Source organism: Pelophylax lessonae, assembly GCF_965119305.1.
Source record: "Pelophylax lessonae genome assembly, chromosome: 1".
In the NCBI taxonomy this organism is placed as follows: Eukaryota; Metazoa; Chordata; class Amphibia; order Anura; family Ranidae; genus Pelophylax; species Pelophylax lessonae.
In genome coordinates this window covers 548,866,676-548,889,427 of record NC_138768.1, presented here as the reverse complement: position 1 = coordinate 548,889,427, position 22,752 = coordinate 548,866,676, and the positions used below count along the sequence as shown (strand labels likewise).

The 22,752-nt window shown below is 39.7% G+C and overlaps 1 protein-coding gene across 2 annotated transcripts in view; it reads left to right on the top strand.

The window, feature by feature from the left end:
- The window catches only part of TNKS (tankyrase), a 330,445-nt gene that overhangs the window by 242,640 nt on the left and 65,053 nt on the right, over nt 1-22,752 (top strand). For both annotated transcript variants that reach the window (XM_082255809.1, XM_082255808.1), the window contains exons 10-12: nt 7,096-7,187; nt 11,874-11,952; nt 20,468-20,639. In XM_082255809.1, coding sequence (XP_082111935.1) covers nt 7,096-7,187; nt 11,874-11,952; nt 20,468-20,639 — 343 coding nt within the window. The remainder of the gene's footprint in view (nt 1-7,095; nt 7,188-11,873; nt 11,953-20,467; nt 20,640-22,752) is intronic.

The following is a 22,752-nucleotide window of genomic DNA, read 5'->3' as shown; positions in this document are numbered from 1 at the left end:
CTGTATGCGGCTAGACTGACAAAAAGTCTCACACATGGGGTATCCCTGTACTCCGGAGAAGCAGCAGAATGTATTTTGGGGTGTCATTTCACATATACCCATGGCATGCGTGAGCAATATATTATTTAGTGACAACTTTGTGTAAAAAAAAACAAATTGTCATTTTCCTGAAACTTAGGGCAAAATATAAAATACTCCATGGACTCAATATGCCTCTCAGCAAATAGCTTTGGGTGTCTACTTTCCAAAAAGGGGTAATTTGGGGGGTGTTTGAACAGTCCTGGCATTTTATGCTCAATTTTAGCAACACATCACCCACTCTTCTAACCACTTGAAAACCAAGCCTTTTCTGTGAGTTTTTGTTTACATGAAAAAATATTTTTTTTTCACAAGAAAATTACTTTGAACCCCCAAACATTATATATTTTTTTAAAGAAGAGGCCCTACAGAACAAAATGGTGGATGTTGCAATTTTTTTTGTTACACGGTATTTGCGCACACATTTTCCAAACGCAATTTTTGCGTAAAAAAAACACTTTTTTTATTTTTAATGCAGAAATACACTATATAATTCCAAATTGTTTGGTAAAATTTAAAAGATGATCTTATGCCGAGTTCATAGACACCTAACATGACATGCTTTAAAAATTGCGCACGCCCGTGCCGTGGCAACAAACTACGTACGGTTTTAAAAGCCTTTAAAAGTCTTTACAGGTTACCACTTTGGACTTACAGAGGAGGTCTACCACAACAATTACTGCCCTCGACCTGGCGTTCACGGCGATACCTCACATGCATGCTGAAATTGCGGTTTACATATGACACTAGACCAACGCTTGTGCGCGCATTTGCGCGCAAGCATGGGGGGACAGGGGGGCTTGATTTTTTTTTTTTTTTTTTTTTTAATTTGCTTTCTTATGTTATTTTGACACCTTTTCTTTCATTTTTTTTTTTTCTTTAATCATTTTTATTGTTATCACGGTGAATTTAAATTTCCTCTATGATAGCAATCTGTAGTGACAGGTACTCTTTTTAAAAAAAATTGGGGTCTTTTATACTCTAGATCTTTCCTCTGACCTTAACGCATCTGACCATACCAAAATTGGTGTGATAAAATACTTTCCCAATTTCCCAATGGCGCTGTTTATTTCTGGCGAAACAGAAGTCATGAAATGCTCGTAGCCTCCGGCATCTTAGGCCATAGAGATGATTGGAGCCATTCTCATCTCCAATCAGCTCTATGGTTAGATAATTGAACCACCGGCTGCACTCTCGGGTTAACCGGTGGGACAGGAGAGCCCGAGAAAAACCGTGGAAGGCAGCGGAAGGCGGCAGGAGGGGGGGGGGGGAGTCCCCTCCCACTGCATGTAAAAGCAGTCTAGCGGCCAATTATCCGCTAGGATTGCTTTTACATGTAAGCCGACCGCTTGCTGTAAAAAACGATACCAAGATGATGCCTAAATCTGCAGGCATCATCCTGGTATAACCACTCAAAGTCCAGCAACGTACCAGTACATTGCTGGTCTTTGTTTGGCATATAGGTTTTTTTTTTTTCATGCAGCCTGTGGGCTGAACGAAAAAAAAGAGAACCTATCAGAAATCAGCACAGGAATAATGCGTAGTATTGCTCATCATTAACCGCCCAAACAACCACCCACTGAATTTAATGATGGGTATACACGACACTATCCACATATACCAAAATAGGATTTTAACTGCAGTGCTGAAATCAGAAAATCACCACAGCTGCTATCAGCAAAGGTATCCATATATGCTGAGCGCAAACGCTGTTTGTGTCAGAATATATAAAATCAATGCATGGTAGCCGACGAGTACCTGCAAGAGAAACAGGTCACAAAAGAATGAAAAAACAAACAAAGTACATTAAAAAAAAGTACATTAGGAAGAGTAGGACATATAAAATGACTGACACAACAAAAGTTTTTGGATTCTCATCATTAACCGCCCAAACAACCACCCACTGAATTTAATGATGGGTATACACGGCACTATCCACGTATACCAAAATAGGATTTTAACTGCAGTGCTGAAATCAGAAAATCACCACAGCTGCTATCAGCAAAGGTATCCATGTATGCTGAGCGCAAACACTGTTTGTGTCAGAATATATGAAATCAATGCGTGGTAGCCGACGAGTACCTGCAAGAGAAACAGGTCACAAAAGAATGAAAAACAATCCAAATTCGTCCGGTTCAGCAGCAACAAATTTCAGTCCATCTATGGCCATCCCCATTAATGAAATGTCTCATCTCTTGATCGACGTCTCATAAAATTTGCTGCAAAGTTTTGGCCCCATCCGCACATGCCGTCAATGCCCTGCAACGCTAATTAGTGTATTCTGACGACTGGGGAGTCCCACTGTCAGAATAAAATGACACAGCAGGAAGCATTCCTGCATCCACATCGAATGTGTGGATGCGGAAATTGGTACAGTATTTCTTTGTTCAGCTGAAAAATCAGAGCCATTTATGCCCAGCTTTTTTGCAGGTAAAAAAACGGTGCAAAGGTTTATAGTGCCTTTAAGCCAATTATGCGAGATACAGGTGCTGCCACTCATTTTTTTGATGGAGGTCATAGTTGTCTAAATCTTCACTTCATTTCAATCTACATGTTAGTACATCAGGTCATATCGTTTCAATTTCAATCAGACTGTATGTAGAAAGCAGCAAACTAATAAGTATTTGCCACAATTAAATTGCCTTACCATCAGTGAAATCTAAGAATTATAATGTATTTTTGCCTAATAATTTATAATTTAGAGATATTAAAAACTATTTTCATTATGAAGGATCCTGAGTTTCTAAATATATATTTATATTTTATTTATGTGCTACAATTGGAAACTCAATTCTTCTTGTTTGCGGCATGTCTACTGCCAGACTCAGTGATAAACTGGACCTGGTATAACATACACATTCTTAACATGTGTTTCTTCATTTTGTTTACGTTAATATGCATTCTCATGCATAGCATACACAAGCATTTAGACCCCATTCACACCTGAGTAGTTTGTAGCTTGAAGCTCTTGACGCCCACATCCAAAATATTATTTATTTTATTGTGGCTGTTCACATATGAACTCTCTGGTGCCTGTAGCTCGTAGCCTAAGGCTCCATGTACACGGGACGCTGGAAATGGCCGTTTAGGAGCAGTTGGGCGTTTTTTTCAGAAGCCCCTGAACCCATCTACATTTTATCTTATCTATCCATGTACACAGGTTCGTTTACAGTCATTTGCAGGCAGTTGCGTTCAGGGACTGTTTTTAGAACGCAATTATTTGCATTCGAACGTGTGTTTCCCGGCGTTTCAAACACACAAACGCGTCCGAACGCGTCTGAACGCGTCCGAACGCGATGACCCGCGTTTAGCGTTTGCGTTTTTCCATTTTAAAGGAGAATCATTTTTTTGACCTCTAGGAACGCTTCTAAACGCAAACGCCCGCTAAACGCGGGTACAAACGCGACCGAACGGACGTTTCAAACGTCCTAAAAATTCCAGCATTCCAAGGGACTTTTAACAACGTCCCGTGTACATGGAGCCTAATGCTCCAAAAGTTACATGAGCTACCTTTGAGGCAGAATTGGGCATTTTTGAATGTGAACGCCTGAAACACGTGAATTAAATGTTTTTATGCTTTTGTTCCGATGTTTTTAATTTAGCTTGTAACAACTAGTCTCTTCTTAGTGCTTTCTATTGGCTAAAACAAAACACCTGAATCTTGAATACCAATGTAAAACACTTGAAATGCACCCCATAAGCCTGAAAATACTAAACCAAAAAAAAAAAGCCTAAAATCTGCTCTGCTCAGGTTAGAATGCAGCCTTATGGCAGATACCTTTTATGGCACATAGAAAGTATTTTTTTTTTATCTGCCCTATTCAATACACAGCATGGCTGCATTTTTCCGGAGCGCACTGGATGGTTCCCGCATGTCACTAGCTGTAATCTCCGTGTGCATTTGTGCTTTTTCTTTTGCAGTTATATAAACAAATTGCAGTGTAGTCTATTTTCATTTATTGCATGAAAAACACCAGTGTAATAAATAGCGTTGTCCAGATCAAAGTAGTTCCATCCATTCTCAGCTTTGTTCCTGTGATCTTCAAGTGAATGGACATTGAGAATTGCAGAAAATTATGCAAACATTTTAATCCTGAATCACATTGTTGTCATTCTTTGTCTGTTCACTTGCTATATTTTGGCAGAAAAATCCATAAAAAAACATATCTTATGTATTTGAGCCCTGAATGTGTCTGGGAAAGCAAATGCATGAAGCATGAATACTGAGTAATTTAGAAGAGTCTTGTTATATTCATTTAAATGACACCTCCTAGACATTTAGTAAAGTATTGAAAAGTTGAGGTGAAAGATCACAATCTAATAATCATGTCATTGCTCATGGTAATTATTATATTTAAAATATTTGTTAATATGGAATTACAATGTTTGTGCATTGTACTCACACAACACAATTTTGGAATGCATAATAGGTACATCTGACAGTAGATCATTGTGTGCCATGTTAAGCAGCCATTGCAGAGTTTTAGCTGTATGTGCAGGTATTAATATTAAGAGCTAATTTACACAGGCATTGGCTTCTGTTGTACGTGCTGAACTGTTTTTCTGCATCCTCTTTAGAGCTGTACGCAGGCATCCTATAGAAATGGATGCAAATGCAGTGGCTGTATGGACACAGCCACATGTCAAATTTTGATATGCAAACAGGAGTGGGTGCACAGATCCAACTGCACACGCACTATGTTCACCCACTTCTGCACACAGCTCCAAAGCAGATGCAGAAAAATGTGGTTCAACACGCGGGATGGTTGCCAGGCCCATGCAGTTATCTTTCTATAACACAGACACAGGGGAAGTTATTGTTGATATACAGAGGGATTAGATCATTTTAAATAACTATGAGAGCAGCAGGAGGGCATTGGGCAGGCACTGATGAGCAGACAGGCAGGGAGAGAGGGGGGGAAAGGAGCACAGAGGAGGACAGAGGAGGCCTGTGGCTGACGTAGGCACATAAACTGACCATGGTGTCAGAGTTCAGCAGCCGTGATACACCGTGGTCAGTCTACAGGGGGAGGGAAGAAACTGGCAGGATCAGCCAGGTTTTTTTTAGGTGGTATAGGGGGGCCAAATGAGACAGCACTGTGCTGTATAACATGTTTTAAAGGGACAGGATCTTTTTTTTTTTATTATTTGCTTATGTTCTGCCACTTTTTATTATATGGCCATATAATTTGGCTTTGCCAAAAAGTATTTCTTTCAAAATTCCTGTTTGAAGACCATTTTTATTTTACTTTGGAAAATATAGCTAAGTTGTGCTGTTGATATTTATTCATTTTGTCCTAATCCATAAATATTTTTCACTTAACGTATCTGAACGTGCTGAATGTAAATAAACATATATACGTGTATATATATACCCGCGCTAATGAATGTGGTAAGAAATAATAAATAAACTTTGTGAAATAGTGAATGTGGTAGGTGAGGTTGCTGCTCCTTTAAAAGGTGCAGTGCCTTAAATCATAATATATCTGCGGCACAGTGGTGTAGTGGTTAGCACTTTCACCTAGCAGCAAGAGGGTCGTTGGTTCAAATCCCAACTACGACACTACCTGCCTGGAGTTTGCATGTTCTCCCTGTGCCTGCGTGGGTTTCCTCCGGGTACTCCGGTTTCCTCCCACACTCCAAAGACATGCTGGTAGGTTAATTGGATCCTGTATAAAAAAAATTGTCCCTACTGTGTATGTATGTAAGTTAGGGACCTTAGATTGTAAGCTCCTTGAGGGCAGGGACTGATGTGAATGTGCAATGTATATGTAAAGCACTGCATAAATTGACAGCGCTATATAAGTACCTGAAATAAATAATATGTTAAAAAGTGCGCTCTCACTATGAAAACCTAATATGTGTAAATGGTAGCATAAACTCATATACACACAATATCAAAGTTGAAAAATCAATAGAAATCAAAATCAATAAAAGTCCATCATATAGGTAAGAATTATTGCAGTTCCATTATATTTAAAGTGCTGAGGTGCCAAATGTTGTAAACAAAATTGGTGCAGTCCGTTCTCCCCTCCTGTCTGTCCACTCACTCACCAGCTGCCATAGACTCCCATAACAGAAGTCATGTGCGCTTTGCAAAACATGGGTGCGGATTCCTTTCATTTATAGTGTAATGCCAGAAGAGAGGAGGAATATATAGCGTAATTCTGTTTATTAAAATAATACTAAAAACACAATATTGCACTCACTTTTGTACAAGGTAAAACCGGGAACTGGAAGTACGCCGCCACTTGCGTGTCACCACCCGTGGTCAACTCAGTGTTTGGACACACAGGAGGGGAGCACGGACTGCTCCAATTTTGTTTACAGCATTTGGCACCTCCGCACTTTAAATATGATGGAACTGCAATAATTCTCACCTATATGATGGACTTTTATTGATTTTGATTTCTATGGATTTTTTGAATTTTGACATTGTGTGTGTGTGTGTGTATATATATATATATATATATATATATATATAGCTATACGTTTACACATATTAGGTTTTCATAGAGAGAACGTCCTTTTTACACATTTATATGAATTTGCTGAATGGCAATATTTTAAAAGATCTCTGTCTCGTGTTAAATGAAAAACACCTTTAGGCATATAGTTTCTTCAAATGATTTGTTATTTTCATTACATAAGAGAAAGTTTAAGTTTCTGGAGGCAGTGTTTGGGTTTAGCCTAGTGTACCAAGAAAACCATTTATTCTCTGACTTCTTGCTTGCAGAGATGACACAGGCATTGCTCATCCTTGGCACTGCAGTTACAAAATCAAAATAGTTTTCAGAGGGGCATAATTTACAATTGATCACTCTTGCATTTTTGCTCAATATGTTGTTTATCTGATCCAGACTTTTGATAAATGACTGAAGGATTCCATCTGTGTACTTTGTAGAAAGACTGCCCTAGGTATATATAACAAATCTAGGTGATATCTATATAAATATGTTTTTATATATATATATTTTTTTTCTTTTTGCATAACTCACATTTGATACATTTTTGCAGCACTGCGCAGTGGCTTCGTTACATCCTAAGCGGAAGCAGATAACAGAGTTGTTGCTTCGGAAAGGAGCCAGCGTCAATGAGAAAAACAAAGAGTACGTTTTCTGTTTGTGCTGCATGATTCATTGCACTGTGAACATTATATTGTTTCAAGCCTTTGCTGGCTTTAGTCTTAAATCATGTCAGTAAAACCTGGGTTCTTGCAAAATCTATTATTGGTTTTAATTGTTAATCAAAAGAATATCTTTTTCATTACCTTTGCTGGAACTTTATTCTAAAACTTTAATTAAATGTTTCATCTGTGAATTTAAGATCAGCAAACTGAACTAGAGCTTCAGTATTCTGAAGTAGAAATACTTTACACTTGATTCTGGGTGGTTTAAAGCTGAAATCTAGTCACATACATAAAAATGAGGTTATTTTTTATTATGGATAGAATAAGAGAGTTATAACCGCCCTGTAAGGTTTATTTTTGACGTCAGTATCCCATTGTGGAGATTTACCTTCACTTTCTTTCCCTCTAAAGTGAGGAAATTCCTGGTTGTCACCAGATTCACCAGAACTAGTGTCCCCTTTGGAAGATATTACCCCATTCCTATACGGGGACAACCAGCAATTTGGGATTTTCTTACTCTTACTTTCATCTAAATTGGTGAACAGGATTAATAGAGTGTGAATCCCTCTAACAGATAGTTAAAAAAAGAAAAACAGCCAGGGGTTCTAATCCCTCTCCACTTCAGATTTTTTAGTTAAAATTGTAGTTTTTACTAAAAACTTCTCAAATTTGTTTTCTTAATCATAAAGTGCAGGACACAGGGTGAGTAGTCATAGACCCTGAGTTATAGGCTTGTACCTTCGGGACTGGATACTGGTAAGCCTTTGAGGATAAGCCCCCTGAGTGCATCCCCTATAACTTTATCCTACTCTTATGGGTCTTCAAATTTATGCTAGTGTCTTTGAGTGATAGACCTCTTCTTCCTTGCAGATATATTGCTCTTAGCTAGCTTAATACTTTATCTTTGATTTCTTCAATCAACTCTTTCACTTTTTTCTAATACAGTAATAGAAGCTGTTCATTCCAATCAGTGTAACCTCTGTAACACTTTGGGAGCCATACCTGGACCCCATGCTTTAGGGACGTCCTGTAATGTTGATTTTCGGGCACTCGATCCTGCATGGACGCTCACCTCTGCGCTTTGTGCAATGCATATTATCAGCCGCTGGGTGCTATACAGGTCCAGGGCCATGCATCCCTCTGTAACCCAGATCTTGAATTTTGAGGTACGCCCACTGTGACCGGCGAAGCTATATATACATATATATATATATATATATATATATATATATATATATATATATATATATATCTGCGTTCATTTCAGCCACTTAGAGCTTAGTTTCAGTTAAAATACCATCATAGCACTGGTCACACACACTTACTGCCATTTCTGTCTAGAGCCCTTAAAGGCTACTCAGGGACTTCCTTCTTTTTCACCACTAGGACTTTGCAACAAGTAGGTCTAAACCCCAGTTGCTGCAAAGAACTCATTATTGACCTGGTTACCCTATATTTTGCACCCTACAGGGGTATAAACCTAGTTGTAGCTATGGCAGAAACCAGGCGAAAGGAAGCCATGTCAGGATCTCCGGTGAACATTCGTTCTTCTGAAGTCCTGCACAGCACTCAACCTCAGTGACGATGCTTACCTTGCAACAGAGCAGGATCTGATATTAACACCAGTCTCTGCATCTGACTCTAGTTCCATTTCAGACATGCAACAAGCTGCCTGCCTGATAAAGACATATTTTTCTGCATCTTTGTCACAATTCCTCAGACACCTGATGGCTTATACAACCATTGCTGCCTAGGGCTCCTAAACACCAAACTCCTTTTTCTCTTGCTCCTCTGTCTCCATCCTGATACGCTTGGCCGAGAAGAGGTAGGCTTAAAAGAGAATGAAGATGACACAGAGACCATGTTAGACAGGGCTGCCGAAGATATCTCACTCCCACACTGCTATACACTCGAATCTGCAGCTTCACAGAACATGCTTGCCAATGTGGATGTGCTCATTGCTGCTATTTGACCAATGTTTCACTTGATTCTTCTCCATCTTGCCAGACCTGCAAAATCTATTAAGACATTCCTGTTCATTAACAAATAGAATGGGCAATCTATGACTGCTGGATCTCTCCAAAAATAAATTTTACTCTTCCAAATTGTATCCAGTGGAAAAAAAGATTATCAAAAATTGGTCTGTTTTGGTGGTTGATCCCGCTGTCTCAGTTTTAAACAAATACGCCACAGTACCAATCAAAATGTTTTTTTCATTTAAAAATTCTACAGATAGGAAGTTTGAGAATCTTGTAAAGGCTCCCCTTACTCTTGCAGGCCCAGCTCTGCAGCCAGTTCTCAATGCAATTTTAGTATGTCGAACTTCATTTAACTGCTCCTTTGTTTGGATAATAATCTTGGACACAGTCCAAGTCAGGATCTTCCTTCCTCCAAAAAGGTTGCCTCGGTCCCACACGACCCTCAGATCCAAAAGACACCCTTCAGTTCACTTCTTCCAGATGGTCCTGGCCCTTACGGTATCTGTCTTATAGGCAGTCCACTTTGCCCATCTGCACTCTAGGACAATTCAATGCAAAATCCTTACGTCATGAATCAAACATACCGCTCTCTAGACCGACTGTGCGTCTATTCAGCCAGACAAACCTCTCGATGGTATGGTGAATCTCCCACTCTGCACTGGAGTCGAGAAAGTTATTCTTTCCCATGAAGGTGGTGTCAATTGGATGCCAGGCTAAATTGTTGTGGGAAGGGGTGGATGGTTTACATTTCCCTATCTGTCCAGGGGATGTGGTCCTCAGCTGAGTCAAGACATCCCATTAACATTCTGGGGCCCAGAGCCATCAGATTATCTCCCCAACACTGGCCCTTCCTCTGCAAGGGGTCACCTAATCAGGGTGCAGTGCTACGGCAGTGGCCTACCTAAACCCTCAGGGGGGTCACTTGACGCGAGCTGCCCTAGGGGAAACACACTGTGATTCTCTCTTGGGTGAAAATTCAAAGTCCAGCTCCCTGCCATCCATGTACCTGGCATGGGCAGTTGTAAAATGGGCTTCTAACTAACAATGCCTAGACCTAGGGGAATGTTCTCAACAGTTAAATAAACGAGACATGGACATCCTGGCCTCCAGTTTCAACACCAAGCTAAAAAAAAAAAAAAGAGTCAAGACCAGGGACCCTCTAGCCTTCTCAGTGGATGCTTTGGTGATTCCTTGAACTTAGCTCCAACTGGTATATGCTTTCCCCTCTGATGAAGATACTTTCCGGTTTCCTGTGCAAGATAGAGGTGGAAAGGGTCCCAGTGATTTTTAACACACCAAAAAAAAAGTGGTACACAGACATACCCAGACATCTGGTGGACAAACCCTGACCTCTTCCAAACAGGTCAGGCTTACTGGTCCAAGGCCCCTTGTTCCATCCTGCTTCTCTTCCACTGGCTTTAAGAGCATGTCTGTTGAATCGTAATTCCTTAAGGTTAGGTGTATCTATTATTCTATTATTCCCACCTCACAGCAAGGAAATGAACTCCTGCAAGATTTACCATCACAAATGGAAGGCCGCTTTTGCATGATGCAATGACGGAAGGTTTAATTCTAGCTGTTACTCTATCACTGCCTTCTGTCTGGTCTTTCTTCTCTCTGGTCTGTCTTCTGGTCTTGACCAGCGTTTCACCCTGTGTACCCTCATGGAACACGTTTCTGCCTTATCCATCCTCTTCCAGAAATCTCTTGCCCTGTGATTCCTTATTAGGACTTTTTTTTTTTTTTTTACAGACAGTTGTCTATTTAATTCCCCGAATTCAACTTACCTTGAAATTTCAACTAGGTGCTCTTTGCTCTAAAGAAGTGATTAGAGACATTCAAAGGCAACTTTGCCTTCTCGGTTGCCATCACATCTGTTAACAGCTGTATCTTTTAAAGAGCCCTTTCTTGTTTTGCACAAGTACAAGGTGGTTTTGAGACCAACACTTTCTTCTTACCCAAGGTGGTCTGCTCCTTCCACCTCAATGAGGACATTGTCCCTGTCCCAGAACAGGACATGTAAATCGCCTTACATTGTTTGTGGTTAAGCCACAGCCTCTTTTCACAACATGTGCCCCTTTTGTTCTATCTGGAGGGCCTCATAAGATACCCTGCTTCCCACTCCACCATTACCATGTGGTTTAGAAAACTTATGTACAGAATTTTCTTGCATGAGGGAAAAGTTCCTCACTTTCCCATCAGAACACATTCAAGTAGGACTGTTGTTATCTCCTGGGATTTTTAACCACCTGGTCCTCTTTTCATACTTTTTGCAAGTTCTACCAGGTTGATGTTCAGGCTTCAGCTGATGAAAGCTTGGGCTGCAAGGTGCTTCAAGCATTTTGTTATGGTTCTTTAAACTATGGTGTTTCTTGTGGGCCTGTTGTCAGTTTCAGGTTGATATGTTGTTACCCACCCCTCAGTTTTATTGTTTAGGTATGTTCCAAGGTCTACGAATACCAGTTCTGTGTCTTGTACTTTACACTTGAGATGACAGGAATTTTCCCTCTACTCTGCCTTGATCACTTCTTATTGCATGCTAAAAAACTGAAGCCTCACTTGCAGGGCTATATGGGTATGCCCTTGCAAAAGTTTTTGCCATTGTTCAGTGATCTTGTACTGTACTCAAGATAAGGAATTTACATATATATAAATGAGAATTACTTTCTATTTCTTTTTTATTTTAGTTTCATGACACCACTTCATATAGCTGCTGAGAGAGCACACAATGATGTCGTGGAGGTTTTGCATAAGCATGGAGCAAAGGTAATACTAAGCTTATGACAATTTTTTTCTTACTTGGAGGGGAAAAAAGCAAACGTTATAACTCCACTTTTTTTTTTTTGTTGTTTTAATGTGGAAGGGTTTCGCTCTTTTAACCATGTAGGCCCGAATGTTTGATTTAGTTTAGGAGTTAAGAGTGGGCGTATTGCACCAAGGAAGTATAGAGATCCCTGGATATTAACACTTTGGTTTTGTCATGTTTATGTCACCAATCTACAATACACCTACGATGTACCACAGTTTGGTAGAGTTTAACATCAGGCAGGGATAAACCACCCTTGCTTTTTACCTTTTGTAGTATACCATGGTTCACCCTGGCTGGCCTGTTGGCCCACACAAATTAGGGAATGATTGTGTTGTCCTAAGGAAGGGTTTCGGGATTTGTATAGGCACAGTTCACAGAGGGTACGAAATCTTTGGCAATTTGTTCTGCTTAAGAGCAACAGCTTCCGATTTTGGTGTTTGATAGCGAAATTTGAAAAAATCACCATATTTCTGGGATTCAGAGAGGAGCTTAGGGATAGAAATGACAGTGTAGGACAGAGAAAATAAGACCTCCCCATAAGCGGAAACCTTATGATGTTGTGAGCCCAGGAGAATACTTGTGAAATCTGGGTTGACCCTGATTGTACAGAAGGATGGCTCTTGTACAAGATAAACATATGTTGGTACAGGGGGCAACCCCATCTGACACCATTTTTTTTTTTTTTTAAGAGGAAGGTATCTAATAGAGAATCATTTACTTGAACTCTTGTAGGTGGTAGATTTTAGCGTCAGTATCCATGTTTACGTATAAGGAATTATGAGGACCTGTCAAATGTCTTCTCCACATCGGTGGAATGAAGGTTACACATTGTGATCCTTTTCAGGGTGTAAGCGTATAATATTGGTTTTTGCAGATGAAGAAAGAGATGCAGGTACAGTGGGGTTGATTTACTAAAACTGGAGAGTGCAAAATCTGGTGCAGCTCTGCATAGAAACAAACCATCTTCTAGGTTTTTTTTGTCAAAACTAAATTGAACAAGCTGAAGTTAGAAGCTGATTGGCTACCATGCACAACTGCACCAGACTTTGCACTTTCCAGTTTTAGTAAATCGACTCCAATGTGTCTGCATTGAGTAGTTAGATTGGCCAGAAACTTGAACAGGCCTGTGGTCTTTGTCCTCTTTTGGATTGATAGTGATGTGCACGAAAAGGTATTAAGATGGCCATTTTATAAAAAGATTGAGGGTGAAATGTAAAAGGTGATGAACCCAATCAACACCATTTCAGTCTGGGAGACAGGTTTTACCAGGAGGGACCAACTTTAGTCACCTAGAGTAGTGAGCTTAGAATTTCTAAGGTATGCCTTATAGGCTGTAATTGGGATTCCAAGTGATGTGTTGAAGTTGTGAAGGTTTGTTTAGTAGTCATAAAATGTATCCCACAAAGTCCATCACAAGTATCTTCTTGACTTCCTATATGGAATTAACACACGGTTTGAAGGCTGTGGCATGTTGTCTCAATGCATTAGTGAGGGGCCCCTTGCGTTGGTTACCATTTTCAGAAACAGTTGATCCTTCATTTAGTGAGTGCAGCTTTTGATCTCAAGGTGTTGGTTCTGGCTCTTTGTTTTCTATACAGACTGCTTACGTTAGGAAAAAATGAATTAAACTTCAGTTATTAGAAAAGGTCTTTCCACAGCTCCAAAAAAGACTATCCCTCATGCTATGAACTATTTTTATAGTCCTATATACCAGAGACCACCCACAGGATGTAATCATTCCTTTTGACCACTCACAGGTCATTTTGTGAGTGAATTCATCAACACATGCTTGAACTTCCCCCCCACAACCACATGGTCAATTGGATATGCGGCAGCCATCTTTAAATACACAACATCAAAAGCTCAGTAAACCACCTGTGGGTGAGAGATATTATTACACATGTATGGGAACATTTGTCATGAATCAGTTAAACATATCCACAACTGATACAATCCACCTGTTGATCCCATGCGTAGGCAATAATTACAATTCATACATTTCTTTTTTTTTCTATAAATACAATTCATACATTTCTACTTCTCGTAGGGGCCTAGCTTTCCTAAGAGCTTTTTCCCCTAGATACATCACACAAATCACACAATTCATAGTTACAAAAATATGCCTACAACATGCACAAGCTAATTATCTTAAGCATTTTCAATGTGTATGCCATATATATCCTAAACCGTTACTCAACTTCTTATTATGGAGATGGACTGCTTTCTCCAAAATCCTCAGATCAAGTCTGAGTCCCAGTTCACACGTCTGCGATGCAGGAATGCTGCGAACATGCAGCGTGTTCCCGCATCGCATCCACACCCCTGGCAGTTCACACTGCCATATGCGATACGCAGGGGGTGTCAATAAAAAGTTAACGACACCCCCAGTTGAAATCGCATATCTCAGTGCGATCTGCAAGTTCGCACAGAATCGGATCGCACTAGTGTGAACCACCATGCGATCCGATTCTGCTGCGGACCAAAAAAGGGTCCTGTGCATCTTTTAGTGCGATTGCGGTGCGAATTCAGCCATACAAACTGTATGGCTGAAATTTGCACCGCACAGAGATTGCATGTAATTTAGGAGCAGTGCGTTCCGAATTACATGCGATCTCTGTGATCGTGCAAATGTGAACCGGCACTGAAGCAGACATGTTGTTCCCTTTGTGTTCCAAAAACAACTCTCCTTTTTGTCTGAACACATGCTTAGTTCAAAAGTACTAAACACCACCTCCCCATACTTCTTGTTCCTCTGTTTAGCTCCTAAACCAATCGGACTGGTTTATTTGCATATCAATGGTGTGGAGGGGGAACCTAGTTTTTTAACACAGAATCTAACTAACAAAAACATTTGCTATAAAATTATCAAATTTGCTATAGCAACACAAATGTTATTATAGATCTCAGGGTGATAGGACATAATGTAGCACCGGCACTGTTGTAGACATGCTAGCATCTTGTTAGTTATGAAATTTCCTAGTGCACACTGACATGGAAAGTGAGGCAATATGTGGAACAATGTATATTTACATTTTTAATGAAATGCTACCGTAGTATGCTTAAACCATGTTCTTGAATTTAGGATTGGGAAGTTTAGCTCAATGATACAAAGTGGTTGGAACTGTGTGGTAATTCCACTGTAAAAATTCTAAGAAGTTGAGTTAATTTAGATTGTTTTCTAATGGTTGTAGTGTGTTAGTGGTAATTATTCATAAAATTCTGATTCTTAAATACAGATGCTTCTGTAAAAAGACTGCTAAATAGATTTAAATGTGCTTGAGAATAGTGTGCTCTTTACTGTTACTTATAAGAGAATTAGGGTTTAATAACCATGTAAATTTAGTTGTGCTTCAGTTAGCAAATGAGTCAAAACACGCATTCACTGCAGAAATTTGCAAGCCTACTGGAAATTTCCTAGATGATCTTGGCAGAAAAACCAAATTTGGAAAAAAGGATGGTTGAGGTCAGGACTGAAATGTTTCACTTCAGTGAGTGTCAATTAGGCAATTCTCTCTGATCTTTTAATACAGCTAAAGCAAGGTCTTCCTGTGTATGAATGGCATAAAACATTGAAAAAATACCACAAGGGCCAAACAGGGGAGAAAAGGGGGACTTTTGCGATGCCCAGAGAATTTTTCAACAATAGTGTTGATAAACATTAAAATGACTCCCAAACAGACATTATGGAGGAACATTCAAGGACATGAAACATAATATATACATTTACAGTTCTCCCATGATGTCTGTTTGGTAGTCATTTTAATGTTTATCTCAATAATAATTTATACTATTGGCATAAAACATTATTTGAAGATATTTAAAGTTATCTTCCACTTTACACCAGAACATTACATTCTACCTAAAGGCATTGTACACTTGAAAATGTAGAGCAGTGGTCTCCAAACTGTGGCCCACGAACCAGATGTGGGACTTTCCTTGCCTTTTTCCCGCCCTTGAGGCACCATTCCATCCACTGATATCAATGATGGGACACTATTCCTTCCACTGACATCAGTGTTAGGGCACTTTTCCTGCAAAAGGCATCCACAATGTTGCATTTTTCCTGCCCTAAATACTAACAATGGGGCACCATTCCTCCTCCTGATACCAACAATGGGGGACTATTCCTTCCACTAAAAGAAATGATGGGACATTTTTAATGTATGTGCATGTACATGTATGTATCTACCTGTTTGATTGGTAAAATATATAAAAATTCCATAAAAATTATTGATATTCAAAAGAAATGAGATGCGCAGTCCCTTTAAACTTCAAAAATTACAAATACAGTGAGATTCAGAATGACATTCAGAATAAATAACACATGAATAAAATAGTTGATCTAATCTGTGAACTATATGTTCCAGGCATTTATGTAGATCCAGTGCTCTAATATCACAGTAACACCCCACCTGCTTACCAGAGGGTTTGACCCCAAGAGTTAAAGGTCAACAGCACTTGTGTACAGGTCTCTGCCTGACATCCCACGAATAGCCCCAGGGTGGAAATCTGGCTCCGTATCCTGCAGCCTTAATCAAAGCCAGAGTAGCCTTAGATGAATGATAGGTACTGCAGGATAGCGGCCAAATCACACATGAATGGCTCCAGCTAAATCCAGAGCAGCTTGTGATGTGCATGTCAAAAGGATATCATTTACTTGGCCTTCAGATACTGTACAGTGGGGATCAAATGTTTGGGCACCCCAGGTAAAAATTTGTATTTATGTGCATAAAGAAGCCAAGGAAAGATGGAAAAATCTCCAAAAGGCATCAAATTACAGATTAGACATTCTTATAATATGTCAACAAAAGTTCGATTTTATTTCCATCATTGACACTTTCAAAATGACTGAAAACAAAAAAATGGTGTCTGCAAAAGTTTGGGCACCCTGCAGAATTTATAGCATACACTGCCCCCTTTGCAAGGCTGAGACCTGCCAGTGTCATGGATTGTTCTCAATCATCGTCTGGGAAGACCAGGTGATATCAATCTCAAAGACCATGCTCCAACAATCAGCACCATGGGATCTTCTAAGCAGTTGTTTAGAAAACTGAAACTGAAAATAGTTGACGCTCACAAAGCTGGAGAAGGCTATAAGAAGATAGAAAAGCGTTTTCAGATGTCAATATCCTCTGTTTGGAATGTAATAAAGAAATGGCAGGCATCAGGAACAGTGGAAGTTAAAGCAAGATCTGGAAGACCAAGAAAAATATCAGACAGAACAGCTCGCAGGGTTGTGAGAAAAACAATTCAAAACCCATGTTTGACTGCACGATCCCTCCAGAAAGATCTGGCAGACACGAGTTGTGGTACACTATTCCACTATAAAGAGATACTTGTACAAATATGGTCTTCATGGAAGAGTCATCAGGAGAAAACCTTTTCTACGTCCTCACCACAAAAATCAGCGTTTGAACTTTGCAAATGAACATATAGACAAGCCTGATGCATTTTGGAAACAAGTTCTGTGGACCGATGAGTTTAAAATTGAACTTTTTGGCTGGAATGAGCAAAGGTACGTTTGAAGAAGAAGGGGCACAGAATTTAATGAAAAGAACCTCTGTCCAACTGTTAAGCATGGGGGTGGATCAATCATGCTTTGGGGTTGTATTGCAGCCAGTGGCACAGGGAACATCTCACCAGTAGAAGGAAAAATGGATTCAATAAAATTTCAGCAAATTTTGGATGGTAACTTGATGCCATCTGTGAAAAAGCTGAAGTTAAAGAGAGGATGGCTTCTACAAATGGATAATGATCCTAAACACACCTCGAAATCCATGGGGGATTACATCAAGAGGCGTAAACTGAAGGTTTTGCCATGGCCTTCACAATCTCCTGACCTCAACATAATTGAAAATCTATGGATAGACCTTAAAAGAGCAGTGCGTGACAGACAGCCCAGAAATCTCAAAGAACTGGAAGACTTTTGTAAGGAAGAATAGGCAAAGATACCTCAAACAAGAATTGAAAGACTATTGGCTGGCTACAAAAAGCATTTACAAGCTGTGATACTTGCCAAAGGGGGCAGTACAAGATATTATCTCTGCAGGGTGCCCAAACTCTTGCAGGCACCATTTTTTTGTTTTCTGTTATTTTGAAAGTGTTAATGATGGAAATAAAATCTAACTTTTGTTGACATAGTATAAGAATGTCTAATCTGTAATTTGATGCCTTTTGGAGATTTTTCCATCTTTCCTTGGCTTCTTTATGCACATTAACCAATTTATCACTGGAGGATTTTCCTGCTTTACGTCCAGGCCACTTTTTGCAACTTGGCACTGTGCGACTTTAACTGACAATTGCGCGGTCATGCAATGCCGTACCCTAACGAAATTTACATCCTTTTTTTCCCACAAACAGAGCTTTCTTTTGGTGGTATTTGATCACCTCTGTGCTTTTCATTTTTTGAAATATTAATAAAATAAGAGCGAAAATTTTGCGAAAAAATTGACATTTTCTACTTTGACGGTTAAAAAACATCCAATATATTCAATTTCTGTCATATATTTAGGCCAAAATGTATTTAGCTACATGTCTTTGACAAAAAAATTCTCAATGAGCGTATTTTTAACCGCTTTAAGACCGGAAGATTTTACCCCATTCCTGACCAGGCCATATTTTGCGATTCGGCACTGTTATTTTAACGGACAACTGTGCGGCCGTGCGACGCTGTACCTAAATTAAATTTATGTCCTTTTTTTCCCCCCACAAATAGAGCTTTCTTTTGGTGGAATTTGATTACCTGTGCGATTTTTACTTTTTGCGCTATAAACAAAAAAAGAGCGACAATTTTGAAAAAATAACAATATTTTTCACATTTTTTATATGAAATTCCCCCCCCCCCCCCAAAAAAAAAGTAAAAATCTAAATTTTTTTAACATTTTAGGCCAATTTGTTTTCTGCTACATATGTTTGATAAAAAAAATCGCAATAAGCGTATTTTTACTGGTTTGCGCAAAAGTTATCGCAGCTACTAACTACGGGAAAGATTTATGTCATTTTTATTTTTTTAACTAGTAATGGCGGCGATCTGCTATTTTTTTTTTTTTTTTGCCGGACTGCGACATTGCAGCGGACAGATCGGACCCCCTAACTGACATTTTTGACACTTTTGGGGGTACCAGTGACATTACTACAGTAATCAGTGCTATAAATATGCACTGTTACTGTAATAATGACACTGGCAGGGAAGGGGTTAACTTTATTGGTGATCAAGGGGTTAAATGTATGCCTCATGCTTACTGACGTGTGTGGGGGGAGGGGATTGTGTGACACAGGCACAGATCGCAGGTTCAGCTATGCTGAATCCTGTAATCTGTCCCTGCCTGTCACATAGGAGATCCGCCCGCTTGTGTTTTCCTCACTCGATCCCAGACGATCAGGGAAGAGCGGCGGTGATCACCGCCTCTCCTCCCCTGGCCCGACTCCTGTGTCCGAATACAGCGGGAGCGAGCCTCCGAGAAGGGGAGGAGTCCAGCGACGTAGGTCTACGTCGCTGGATGATAACGAGCCACTTTGCTGCAGTACCAGCTCAGTGAGCGGTCGGCAAGTGGTTAATACAAATTCTTACCTGCCGTGCCCAAACTTTCGATCCCCACTGTATATGGAGTTCACATTTACCTGTTTCCCCTTCTTTGTCAAGTTTGCATTAATTTGAATCATTGGTTTTAAAATTAAGTTTTGAGCAGTTTTTCTTTCTAAGCAAATCATGTATGTCGTGGTCCCATCCACTCTGTTCAGCCTCAAAAATTATTTTGCAAAACCATTACATCTCAGTGCTCACAGCAGTATGATTGTCCTCTACACACCCAGGCACAATTGTGGAGCCAAGAGAGCAACAGACTACTAGCTGGGTGTTTAGCACTTTGTAATTGTGAATCTCACTGTATTTGTAATTTTTAGATGATTACAATTGAAAGGGACAGCACATCTAATTTTTTTAATTTAACTGTATAGTGTGCAGCGTCCCTTTTCAACGTTTGTTTTATTACTTTTTTAAGTTTCCCATTATTTACCAATAAATACATGCAATTTGTTGTTTGTGTTAATCTGCACTAAGCGCGAGGTAGTGTCTTTGTTTTTACCTATGAGGCGAGTTACTATAACCTTGAAAATTTTATGTGTGAAAATTGATGCCTTTAAGATTTATACCCTGGGTCTTAATCCTTTTAGCACTTGTCCAGACCTGCATAATGGTTTTGTGCATGTGTTTTTTTTTATTACGGTTAAAATCTTAGTTTTATTGTAGCAATCTTACCATAAACTCTAACTTTGATTTAAGTTTTTGCAGCTGCTTCAGTTCTGAGCTTTTTTTAAAGCTTGCAGTCTAGAAATGTGTAAATAAAAATTGTTTGTTCAGAGCTGTCAGTGACAAATTACCAGTTCTTCAGTTTGGGATTGCACCATTGCACATTGTTTTTCACAGAGTTTATTATGCATTTGTTATAATGCGTGCTTGTGTTTACTGTTCAGATGAACGCTCTAGACACGCTTGGGCAGACAGCATTGCATAGAGCTGCTTTGGCGGGGCACCTGCAGACCTGTCGTCTTCTGTTAAACTTTGGCTCAGATGCATCGATCATCTCTTTGCAAGGATTTACAGCTGCACAGATGGGAAATGAAGCTGTGCAGCAAATTCTAAGTGGTAAGTGAACATACCTTCTAAATGTTAACTTAAGTTATTCACTAGGAAAGCATAACACATTGTACACTGCTAGTATACATAGCATAATTTTAGATGATTAATATACAATCATTGGTTGAAAACATATTGAGGTATTGCTGAGTGACAGTGAACGGAAGTCAGTTTTACAGTACGCAGTGCCAACCTGTTAACTGACCCTGTAGCCAGACCATTCATTTTAAAAACAATCTTCCCTTGGGGTTTGTGTCGTTGTGTAGTTAAGAATATACTGAACAAAATTATATAAACACAACACTTTTTTTTTTTTTGCCCCCATTGTTCATGAGCTGAACTCAAAGATCTAAGACTTTTTCTATGTACACAAAAAGCCTATTTCTCTCAAATATTGTTCTATTGTTCACAAATCTGGCTAAATCAGTGTTAGTGAGCACTTCTCCTTTGCCGAGATAATCCATCCACCTCACAGGTGTGGCATATTAAGATGCTGATTAGACAGCATGATTATTGCACAGGTGTGCCTTAGGCTGGCCACAATAAAAGGCCACTCTAAAATGTGCAGTTTTACTGTATTGGGGGGGGGGTACGAAATCGAGTCCATATCTGGTGTGACCATCATTTGCCTCACGCAGTGCAACACATCATTATGAAAACCGATTGTTGCAGCAGCTGTCCGGGTGGCTGGTCTCAGACTATCTTGGAGGTGAAGATGCTGGATGTGGAGGTCCTGGGCTGGTGTGGTTACACGTGGTCTGGGACTGTGAGGCCGGTTGGATGTACTGCCAAATTCTCTGAAACGCCTTTGGAGAAGGCTTATGGTAGAGAAGCATTCAATTCATGGGCAAGAGCTCTGGTGGACATTCCTGCTGTCGGCATGCCAATTGCATGCTCCCTCAAAACTTGCGACATCTGTGGCATTGTGCTGCCTGATAAAACTGCACATTTTAGAGTGCCCTTTTATTGTGGCCAGCCTAAGGCACACCTGTGCAACATTCATGCTGTCTATTCAGCATCTTTATATGCCACACCTGTGAGGTGGATGGATTATATCGGCAAAGGAGAAGTGCTCACTAACACAGATTTAGACAGATTTGTGAACAATATTTGAGAGAAATAGGCCTTTTGTGTAATTTTGTTGGCCAAAAACAAAGTCGCCACCCAAAAAAAAAAAAAAAAAAGGTCACACACGTTGGACCACCTTTAGCTTTGATTACGGCACGCATTCGCAGTGGCATTGTTTCGATAAGCTTCTGAAAGGTCACAAGATTTATTTCCGTCCAGTGTTGCATTAATTTTTCACCAAGATCTTGTATTGATGATGAGAGAGTCGGACCACTGCGCAAAGCCTTCTCCAGCACATCCCAAAGATTCTCAATGCGGTTAGGTTCTGGACTCTGTGTTGGCCAATCCATATGTGAAAATGATGTCTCATGCTTCCTGAACCACTCTTTCACAATTTGAGCCGATGAATCCTGGCATTGTCATCTTGGAATATACCTGTGCCATCAGGGAAGAAAAAAATCCATTGATGGAATAACCTGGTCATTATATTCAGGTAGTCAGCTGACCTCATTCTTTGGGCACATGCAGTAACTATTCAATAGGATAGTTACTGCATGCTTAGTTAATTCCACGTGGCTTTTTGGCCAGGCTGTGTGTGTGTGTATATATATATATATTTTTTTTTTAATACATATATTTTTCTATTTCTAAGCACTTATTTTTTTGATTTTCACATAATTTCAAAGTGATTTTAGTCCACAGTTTGGGTGGAGGTCAAAGTTTTGTGCCATTACCTTTTTTTGTTCCTGATCAACTCCACTCTGACTCTGCCTATATGTTTGGCATGTCCTGTTGTTCAATAAACTATCAAAGCTTCAATTTTTTTAAGAGACTCAAGAACTTTTCCCCTCAGTATTCCCTTAAGTTTTTTACACCTACTTTGCCTTCATTGTTAAAAAGATCACTAGTTCCTTATATTTTGCAACTCTACAGCATAATGTTGGCAACGTGCTGAATGAGAATCCATGACCCAATAGTTAGAGGATAATATAATGAGCAATTTTGTTACTCGGGAAACAAAATAAAAAATGGCCACTGATCTCAGTGACTGTTT